At 39.5% G+C, this 11,648-nt stretch overlaps 1 protein-coding gene across 2 annotated transcripts in view; it reads right to left on the minus strand.

Moving 5' to 3' along the window:
* Window positions 1-11,648, minus strand: part of tpk1 (thiamin pyrophosphokinase 1) — an 81,033-nt gene that overhangs the window by 63,235 nt on the left and 6,150 nt on the right. For both annotated transcript variants that reach the window (XM_005722491.1, XM_005722492.1), the window contains exon 3: window positions 7,293-7,367. In XM_005722491.1, coding sequence (XP_005722548.1) covers window positions 7,293-7,367 — 75 coding nt within the window. The remainder of the gene's footprint in view (window positions 1-7,292; window positions 7,368-11,648) is intronic.

Below are 11,648 nucleotides of genomic sequence, written 5' to 3' on the forward strand. Positions count from 1 at the left end.
TGATTTTGTCCTTTTCAAGGTCTTGAAGGCAAGCTATAGCTTTCTTCTTGTAGCTGCTTGTGGGGTCTCGCTTCGTATGTATTGTTGTCACTGAGGAGAGTAGTGATCTTTGTGGTAATCCGTTATGCTCAGGACCTCGGCGCACCTTCCCTTATCAGCTGGTAAAATAGTGATGTTGTGGTCTTTTTGTCAGGGAAGCGACGGCCTTCTTTTCTTGTAATGTGAGGTTAGACGGCGGAACTTTGGCACTGGAGAGGGTGGCTGAGACTTTCATCCTGATTTGCTCTGCTTCTGTCAGTGATAATTTATTAATATGTATGGCGGTTTCTGTGGCTGTGATAAGGTCCACTATAGGAAACTTGTGAAGAAATGGAAAAATTGAGTCCTTTGGCTAATACTCTCTTTTCAGGATCAGTGAGATTCCGGTCTGAAAGGTTCTTCACCCATTTTTACTGACTGTCCTCAGTTGTGTGTTCTTCTCTGAGTTGTGTAGGTTCAGACCAAGGAGTGAGTGTTCACATTTTGGACAGAGAGGACAGATGGTTTGAAAGAGGAGTGAAAGAAGCCGTTCATGTCCACTGTGAGCGACCATCTTTAAACAGAGGTGGTGGTTTACGACACCAACTGTCTGCCATGTATAATCCAGTTTTGAGATCCCTTCCCAGACGCCTTAACACCCACTCACATCCTGGGCCACCTGACCTCAGGAAATCACATGATAGGGAGGGGCCAGGTTTCACAATGAGCTCACCTGAAACCCTGGCTGATTGTGACCCACACCCATTTTTACACCTTGGCTCATGTGATTAGGTAGAGGATCATCAGGGGGTCCTTTGTCCCTCTTTAGGGAGAAACTCCCACTGGGTTTAAATCTGGGACTCTCCACCATTTGACCCTTAGAACTGAAGCTTCTTGGATGAGAGGTGAAACGTCTTCAAGCAACTTAAACAAGTCCAGACGCTTTTCTTTCCAAGCTCCTTAGACTACGATGACCTGGATGACTGAGAACCTTCACAGACATATGGATAAATTCATCCATCATCCTTTGAGCTTGTGTTTAGTCCAGTCAGTGGCACCGGAAAGAATTCATTGGCAGTGCGAAGAATGGATTCATTCAAAATCAGCAAATTTTGTAATCAAACTTCATATTGTCTAAAAATGCTGAAAAAAGGATGAAGAGGATGGCTTCTATAACAGGAAAATCATCCTCTAAAGCCCTCCAATCGACTATCTAAAGTAGGGCGACTCTTTAGGTAAGACATGACTGAAAGTCTGTGGATAGACATCCAAAAAGCAGGGCATCCGGGGAACAAGCATGACACACAACTAGAAGCCTTTTGTAGTGAATAATAATAGAAAATCCTTCAAAAAGGAATCAAAAGACTCTTATCTCTACAAAAAGTGCTTAAAAGCTTACCAAAAAGGAAGTTATTGTATACTCGCAATGTGCTGTGAAAAAAATTTGTCTTAAGGTTTTTTGTTGGGTTTTTTTTTTTTTTGGGGGGGGGGTCTTTGTATTTTTTATTATTTCAAACTGTGAAAGCCAGAAATAAATAAAAAAATATGGAGAAAAAAATAAGAACAATTAAAATATTAAAGAATTCAATTTGGAAATCAGGCCACCTTTGACTCGCTCAGACTCACAGTAAGAAAAATGCTAGGGACCCAAACGTCTGGATGCCACTGTAGATCTCTCATCATTCCTGATGGCAATATGATGTGAGCTGAGTGGGGACAGCAGAAGAAATGAAGAGGAGATGACCTTGTAAATAAACTACTGACTCTAATCCCTCCCTGCAGGCTTCCAAGCCATCCTGACTTGTCATTCACTCTGCACTTCCACACACACGTAACTAAACCTGTAATTTTACTAGGTTTTTGACAAACTGTGATGCTGCTTTAGGTATGATGTGGAAACACCCACATACGCTCATGTGTGACTGTGCTATAAATGTATATTTATATATTGTTATATTGTACATACAGCAAGCCTGTATTGATGGGTTTTTGCTAGGAAGATTAATACCTGTCAGGTTGGAGCTTTAGCTCTGTACAGGAGAGGGCAAACGGTCACGACGAGTGGTGAAAAGATTATTATCCTTATTATGATGCCTCGACACCCTCACTTCATCTATCATACCACCTCCCCCCCTCCATATTTCACCCTGTCCTCAGATCCAGTACGCACCCCACACCTTTCCTCAAATATGATTGATTCCCTGCACAACCATCTCATTTTCTATAACTCAACTCTGATACTTCTTACACTACTCTAGCCTTCCCTTTATTACTCTAGATGGTAAATTTTCAAATCTTTTTATGCCCATCCGTCTTTGAAAGTCTTGTTGGAATATTTGGAGCTCCAACCTTGCTAATGGCTTCTCTCTTTGAATTCTCCACATACCTATTAGCTCCATCTGATGTGTTCATAAATGCTTCTTACTGGCAAGGCTGATATTCCTGATGGGTGATGTTTGCAACCTTCAACTTTAGCAAGCTGCTCAACGTCATCAAATGATTGATTGATGCACTTGTAGCCAACTCAGGTCAGTTTTGTTTTGCAGACAGGGTCACCTTCACTGAATCACCTTGATTTGCTAAACTGCTTATTTGTGTTGCTGTTCAATGAGCAAGTGAGGGATCTCAAAGCAAGTAAATGCGTGACTGAGTGAATGAGTGAGCGGGTGGACTGATGATGAGTGAAAGGTTGGGTTGGTGAGATAAGCAGGTTGATCTCACTTCACAACATTACACTTGGCACCAGTAAATGAGTTTCCCCTTTGATCAGCTTTGCGCTCTTGTAGCCTCCATTGCCGCTGTGCTCCCTGCTGCTCTACCTCTCCCACAGGTAATGAGGGGTGGGGGGGCCCAGGGGCACCAGATCAGAGGACCTGAAAGTGTATACATGTTTGTGAGATACACCAGATGTTTGTGTATGTAAGGGTGGAGACTTGGCTATGATGCCTCTAGGTGAACAACCATTTGGAGAGTGGCTCACACTCAGACACGCTCATGCACACGCAGGCATCTGCTTAGCCAAAAACAAAATTAAAAATGCATCGCACATCAAGCATGGGATGATAAACTTGCCACAACTGTGTTTACCATTGAACCATGAGAGATCTGAGAAGCGCCACTCACACGCAATCATCATCTTGTCAAAACTTCTTGAAGTCCCAGTGTGCACTGCTGCCAAGACCAAAACTGATCAAAACTCTTTTTGTGTTCAAGAGAGCCTCACAATTTGACATCAAAACCACAGCATTGGTTTTGGCATTTCAGAAAGCACCCAAAATCACTTTTTTCATCAAAGTAACACTGTCTTAGCACAACCAAATACACAAATCATCGCATGACACAATCAAGCCGCATCATGTTTTCAGCTGCTGCCAAATGGTGCACTTGCTCTGTTTGATGATTTTTATGATTCTTGCGTCCGTCATACAGCAGAGAATTGAACGTGATAACTAACAAAATTGTCACTTTGCAGCTGTGTGCCCCACCAGGTGAGGCTGCAGTTTAAACACATGTCAATCAGTCTAATGACTTACATAGCCAAGACCCTGAACCTACCTATTAGATGGACACCAAAGATTAGTGTCAGCATGTTCTCCTAGGTTAAAGGAAAACAGAGTGCAGTGAAGATGCGGTCATTGCTATGCTATTTAATCCCTCTATTTGTGTTACATTTTCAAGTAATTAAAAATCTCTGGCCATCAAAATGTAATCAGAAGTGTGAAGAAAATTCTCTCAAGACATTCAACAGATTAATGAAAATTTAATGGGATAGACAGCTTTTTGGGTATATATGCACTCATATGTATATTTTTTCTTTATACAATTATATAGAACTATAGACATATACAAATATTGTTTCTAATGTTGTTTTGTTATGCATTTACCTAATCACCTTATCTTCTCCCTCAAGATCCCCACCCACCCAAAAAAAAAAAGAAACAAAAAGAAAAGAAAAGCAATCTTCATCATGTTGGGTAGCAGGCAGGTTTTGGTGTGAAACCTCATCAGGAAGATTGGTTTGTCTTGTGTTATTAAACACTTTTCACAGGTTCTCTTATGCAAAAGCAAAAATCAAGCGAGCAACATATTTCTTACTATACAGCTGCTGTGCGATGGATAAAGCGGAGGTGCTTCTTGGGTTTTTGCTAAGTTGATAAGAATATCAAAGCCACGTTCATTAAAATTCCACCTGAAGTGGTTTCAATCACACGTTTGCCTTCAAAGTTATTTTGTTTACTAACATTCCTCCATGACTGTGTAAGTTTGCTACAGTAATTACATTATTTCATATATTAGCGTACAGTTTTATTGTATTTTCAGGTGATCATCAAAACTGAGGGAAAACCAGTGATCCAGCTCAAATAAATGAGAATTTTAAAGTTATTCTAGTTCAGAGCGGTGCTGTTTTTGATCAGTGATTAAAAAGAAAAATAAATAAACAAAGCTATAGGATGTAGGTTATCATGACACTGCCTGGTTTATATATTTAATACATCACAGTCAGCTAGCATAACTCTATGCATCAATGCATCTAATAAATAACACCTTAGGGAGTCTGAAGCTCTACTTTTGTTCAAAAATCTATTTTTAATCTATTTTTAATCTTTTAACAACTAGTCTTACACACATATTTTCTGAGTTTCTTTTTGTTTTATACTCTGATAAAGTGACTCAGACTATTCATGGCGTCCTCGCATGTCCCCTAGTTACCACAAGGAAGTGGCTGGAATCTAAAAGATTTCCTTGGTCCATAAACTACCAGCAAACTTGTGACCAGCAGGTTGCTGATGTGAAAGTGACTGAGCACAATTCTACTCATCTTCAACAACAACGATCAAAATGCCCTTGGCCATAACTGCTTTTCTGAGTGTGCTAAAGTGGAGCCATTCAGTGAGCTTGTACTGTGCAACTACTCTGTGTTTGAATAGGATTGTACAGCCCATTCTGCATTAAATTTTCTGCCCTTTTCACAGAAGTTTGAGTTATTTGCAAACATTATATGTGTAAGCAAGATTTTCACAGGAGTGAGAAAACCTTTAGGGTGATATAGAATGGCAGTTCCCTAAATGAATGGCCTTTTAGAATTTCACATTTGACAATGCTCTGTACTCATACTAACATCTTGTCATTGATGAAAAACACCACAGGATTCACGTACTCACATTGCAGGCCTAGTGATAGACTGGCGACCAATCCAGAGTGTACCTGCCTTTCACCCATTTCTTTGTAATTTACAGTCTGGACTGTACAGACAAATAACCAGACCTTACTTGCCTTTTAATAAGCATATCCTACAGGGTACGGCTCTGACTTTGCGTGTACGCATGCACCAAGCAACACTTCAGAGTATCTAGCCTACTTGGAATCTCCAAGTGGTATCATGGTCTTTGGTTATGAGTATATAATTGAGAAATACTTATTTATTCCTCTGCTGACTTTGCATGTTTGCTCACTTCCAAAGACACGATCTCTAATTTTTATTGTAGTTTAATTTTAATGGAGACATATGGAATATCAATCGAGAATCCAGGGGAAAAAATACATTACATATAAGTTATACATTGATTTTTTATGAAAAAAGCATTTTATCCTCAAGAAAAACAAGACTTAGTACTTGGTGGAAAAGCCTTTGTTGGCAAACAGATATGAGATGTTTCTTGCAGTTGGTCACTGTCTCAATCTCACGATGGATTTAGGCACTTTGCAGAATTTCTCTAAATCTTTTAGGTTTCTTGGCTGCTGCTTCTCAATTTGAAGTTCCTGGTATCTCCACAGGTTTTCTATAGGACTGATGTCTCGAGACTGGCTAGGCCACCCTATGATCTAATTGCACTTCTTCTTTAGTCACTCCTTTGCTGGCTTGGCAACAAAGGAATTGCTTTTTGGTCATTGTAAAGCTTGATTTAGACTTCTAAGGGAAATATACATCCAGACTTGCATAGTAACGAGAAACTCCTGCCATCCCTACACTGCAATCTTCCACCCCATTCAAGATAAAGGTATCCGTTGACCTGACATGTAGTTACATTTTATCGCAGGTGCACTTCAGGTTACGTAGAAGGTTGGAGCATGCAGTTAAAATGGGATTCCGGTTATGCTGTAAATTACAACATTCATTTTCTGGCTGAGGAAAAGACGTTTTTATCCATTGGTCACTCGATCCAATTAAGCCAAAAGCCCAAATGCATAGTGTTTCCTCCTCCATGCTTGACTTTGGGGATGGTGCTCTTTGGGTCATACTTGGCATTTCTAGTGCTCCAAAGGCTTCTTGAGCAGGGGGGACTTGCAGGCACTGTAAGTTTCAATCCATTAGCATAGTGTATCATCAGTAATGTTCTTGGTGACTTTGGTCCCAACTGCTTTCAGGTCATTAACAAGCTTGGCCTGTGTAGTTTTGGGCTGATCCACCACCTTTCTCTTAAATCAACCTCACTTGATCAAACCTCATGCAAGATCCTGCATGGAGCGCCAGACAAACATCCATGCTAGAATCCAAGGCATTATCAAACCAGTCACCAAATGTGAGGGCTCCACCAGACCAAGCTAGACACCTTCACAAGGTTAGGCAGGTGTTGTGGCTGATGTGCATATGTTCTTGTTTGATCACAGGTATTTAAAAAATGACAGCCATTGTAGTACTTAGCGATAGTGAGCATAATAGTCTTCAGCTCAACTAAGTTTTGCACTAAAGTCTGTATTGCTTTTCTGCTCTCAAGTTACCCTCTGTGTGTCTGAAGAGCACAGCCCCACTCTCATGCAAACAGACAGTGACAAAGAGAGGAGAGAACGGAACAGAAAAGCAGTCAGACACAAATCAACACTCACAACTGGGTTACAAGTGACATCCCTTGCCTGTATCCGTGCTCCTTACTATCAGACATAATTACTGCCAGAAATTCCATTACTGAAATTAACAATAGTTAAATTTATTTTTGAATAATTTACTGTCCACCAGTTCATTCATAATGGAAATGCCCTTTTTTAAAAAACAAATTTTGTTGTGATTGTAATAACTGTTTAACTAATTCAGCTAAAGAAGTAATCAAAAAAATAAATAAAATGGTACCAATGCAGAAAGCAGAAAGGAAAAGGAAAAGGCAGAGAGTGGGGAAGTGAAATCGCAGAGTGAAGGCTACACAGACTAGAGAGCACAGTATGACAAAAAACAACTGGGGAATACATGTTCGGTGCAAATCAATGCAAATGTGATATAAGTGCTGTAAAAGGGGCTTGTCTGTTGTCTGATCTATATTTGTGATGTGTGAGAAATGTACCTTTACTCCAGAGGATATGTAGGTGGTCCTTATCCAGCGGCTGGTTCAGTATGATCAGACAGATCCTCTGTTTGCCTGAAAAGAACAGACACAAGGAAAAGGGGAAATGTGTAAATAATAAACAATCAGATAGAATAATAATATAATCAGTAACACGTAGCAAAATGGCAACGCTAGAACATGTCATTACTTGCATGTTCAAATTAATACCTTTAAATCCAGACTGGAGACTACTGTTTGTGGCATTGAATATATTTAAAAATAATAATAATAATAAAGCAGCAATAACAAGGTTATTATAAGGCTCCACAAAGGAAAGAAGAAAATAAGAGAGAAGATTAAAAAATGAATTCATTTCAAGCAAGTCTTGGTTTCTTGAGAGATCAAAATTGGTTCCCACTCGATCCAATTAAGCTGCAAAGGGTTTGTTTGCAACAGCAGAAGATAACAAAACCTAACACCACTACAGACAGTGTGCATCCAGCTCAGACAGTGATTTCCCTTGATTATACTGCCTTTAATCTCTTTAATCAGGGTCACAATCAATGTCTGGATACCTACCATTTGTTAAAGAAAAATAAAGAAAATCAGTACCCACACTTGCACGCATTTCATTTTTTGCCATTTAAAATCTTTAACCTTAGTTGCATATCATACATGAAAACAAAGCTAAACCTTTTCTGTCATCCTCATCTCTCTTTCTTATCAGTGTACCTCTACGTTTCTTTGTTAAAGTCTCTCTCGTGGTGTTGCTTTTCATAAACCCATTTCTTCCCTGAAGCTCCCATCAATCTCGCTTTTAGCTTTTCTTTGCTCTGCTGCTAATGCAGATCCCCTGACTAATACTTTAGAATTGTCATTTATCTATCTGCAGGAAATGGGAAAAAATGGAAACATTCATTGACAAAGTAAAAACAGAGCTGCTAGAAAAGCTTTAATGGACCAAAGACTAAAGCACAACCTTTCTTCTCCTCACCATCGCACTTTTCATGCTCATTTATCTTTCGCTCTCATGTCTGCTCTTATAAATGCTTTCCCATCAATGTTTAAGGCTTTCTTTTATAACAAAGCCAAAATGCTATCTGCAACTTGAAACACCACCTTGTGATTACTCTCTCCTAAAGCGAATTTATGTAAATTCCATAACTGCAAAACAAGAAATATCTAGTAAAGCCTATATCCCCAGTTTCCCCAGTATGGAGGAAAAAATGCAAAAGCATAGAAAGAAAATAAATATATATACACTTCAGGTTTCATCATCAATTTCTCACAGCAAAATGTGCATCACCTGGGAAAAAAAAGCTCTTTTTTGGGGGGGGATTTTGGACCCTCAGGTGTAAAAAGTGCATTTAGGCTTGGCTGAGAAAGTGTGGAGAAATAAAATGTCCTTTGGGTTTGTGACTTTGTTGCAGCAGTGGGCTTGATGTTGTTAAAAAGTTCACATCACTAGAAGGTCATTTCCAATCCAAAAGCCAAACCCCAGCCGGCTATGGTAAAAAGTCGAGGAAAGGAAGAGAGGATAAAGAGGCGACACAAAGGAGGGGGGAAAGAGAGGACGATGCACGGGCGGGGGTAGGTGAGGGGGAGAAAGAGGAGGAGAAGATTTGTCAGTCTTGTCTCTTAATTGGCTGGAGGTGTACAGAGAACAAAAGGCAAACTCAACCAGCCGTGACTTTTCAGATAACCCTTCGACACACAAACACTCACCTTCCCACCCCACCCCCCACACACAAACAGACACACACAAGAGGAGGCGCGTGGCCTTTCCTGCACTCCGTTTCAAAGAAATGTCACCTTGGGATTCTCTTAAAAGTGCCAGACAGCATAAATACTACAAACACGCGTGCACACGCGCGCACACACGTACAGAGTATCCAAAACACATAAGCTAGCACAAAGATATTCCAGAAATAAGTATTTATAATTAAAATAATGAAATTTAAAAGGCTAACTGTGCACACTAGGGATTTTAAAATGCAGACATCCAGGGGCTGTTCTTATATCCTCCTCAGAGAGTCTAGATAAGCATTTCCTCCAAGAGATTAAACTAAGGAAGCCATATAAATATATCCTAAAAGTGTATCGCTATACTGTGCACTTGGGTAAAAAAAATAAATAAATAAAAAAAAAATGTATGATGCTGGGAATCTCAGGCACATCTTTCACCTTTAATAGCAAGTGACAAATTTATCCACAAAATTATAACACCGGGGGTGTATGTGATTTGTTGCTTCTGCATCATTCTGCGGATTATTTGCACACCCAGAGAAATCTCTAGCCTAAATCTTGGATTTGTACAGTGAGCAAATGCAACATTGCAGCCTGTAACGCTTATCTAACATGCTTGAGTAAACATTTGTTTCAATGAATGCTTCAAAACTGCTGATAGCTTCCTGACATGAGTGAGTGTCTCTTGACTGATGTCGGTCTCCGTGCGGTACTGATTTTCAAGCTGTACACAAATAGAAAATCAACAGCAGTTCCGTCTTCCTGCGTTGCACAAATAATGCACGTGTGTGAGAATGTCAAGTATATACAAACATACCCTGTGCACACAAGCATGCAGCAAAAGTACGCCTCTGCAGTTGAACAAGATGATTGTAGTGCTTTAGACAACAATAAATGAGATGTGACTCAAATGTGCTTTAATGTAATAAATATTTTGATCAAATATGCTAGATAATTCATTGGAGACCATCGCAAGTTGAAAGAGTGCCTTCAAATTATTTATTTCGTATGTCAATGGCAAAACTACAAACTGGGTCAGTTTAATGGAGAGAAACAGCGAGTACGTGCTGAAAGGCAGAAAGCTGCGAATATGCACTCATTGCCCACTACATTAGCTTCTTAACATGAATATCGAATCAGCTAATCAAGTCAGGCATTCGAGATGACCTGCTGAAGTTCAAACTGAACATCAGAATGAAGAAGAAATGTGACTGAAGGGAGTTTAGACAGTAGAAGTTCATAAAAACACTGCCTGGTCTGGGTCTGATGAGACGCCTGATCACTCCTTAGTATCAAGCGAACATTGTTTAAACACCACAGACTCGTATTGTTGCCAACCAAGTCCATCCCTTAATAACCAGTGTATACCAATCTTCTGATGGATGCTTCCAACAGAATAAGACATCCTGTCACAAAACTCAACTCTACTCAAATGGCCTCCACAATCATCAGATCTCAATCGAATAGAGCACCGAAGGGATGTGGTGGAACGGGAGATTGACATCATGGATGACAAATCTGAAAAATTAAAGCATTTCTGAATCCAAAAGGGGGTCCAATGTGGTACTAGTGAGGTGTACCTAATGAAGTGGCTTGTGAGTGCACAGCTCTTTATCATAAGACACTTTTAAAACAACTTCTGTAAATATCATAATTGTTGTTTTCAGTCATACGCAAGTCAATTAAAGTTAACTTACTAATTACTTTAGCTCAATTGAGTACAAGCTTGAGATTGTGATTGTATTTTATGATCTGATTTAAATCCCTATATTTAGCTCACTCTCAATATAACTGCGAGACAAACTATAAGCATGCAGCTTAATCGTAACATTAGCATTAATAAATGCTCAGCCTAGAGCCAACACAGTAACTGATGAACAGAGGCAAGCAAACAGGTTTTTGTTGTTGTTGTTGCTTTATTCAATTAATATCAACTCATTTATAGCAAACTGTTCCCATGTTCAGTTAAACCTTCATTTCCTTCTGTTTCTTACCTTATTGCTAAGAATTTCACGTTCATACAAAATAAACCCAGTAGCGCTTTTTTGAAAACAGTTCTTGACATCCCAGCTTGTTTTTCTTAGTCCACGTTCTTATTTGGTAATGCATTTTTTACATTCCACTCTATGAACTGTGAGGTATACACAAAAAGAGAGACCAGCAGTATAGCTATCCAAACAGTAGCAGGTTGGAGTAGAGTGGTTAAAAAAAAAAAATGACAACATTTCAAGAAATGACTCCAAGAATGCAACAAATGCCACAGAGCACCAAGACTGATTAAAAGGACGATTTTTCTAGGACTCAGACCTCAGATTCATCTTATCAGTAAAACTACACACAGTGTGTGCCTGTGATAGTTAGATGCCAAGGAATCCAGAAAGAATGAGAAAAGCCAGACCTCAGACAGTGCTCAGCATACCGTGGATATAACATTTTATCATATCTTTCATATCTTTCTGTGGAAGAATAATATTTCTAACCTGGGTCAAATTTTCATAAAATGTATTAACTCACCACCAATGACCCGAAATACAGTGGGGCAAAAAAGTATTTAGTCAGCCACCGATTGTGCAAGTTCCCCCACTTAAAATGATGACAGAGGTCAGTAATTTGCACCAGAGGTACACT

The sequence above is a fragment of the Pundamilia nyererei genome, unplaced genomic scaffold (assembly GCF_000239375.1).
Source record: "Pundamilia nyererei isolate P.nyererei 1_Seehausen unplaced genomic scaffold, PunNye1.0 scaffold00007, whole genome shotgun sequence".
Taxonomy (NCBI): Eukaryota; Metazoa; Chordata; class Actinopteri; order Cichliformes; family Cichlidae; genus Pundamilia; species Pundamilia nyererei.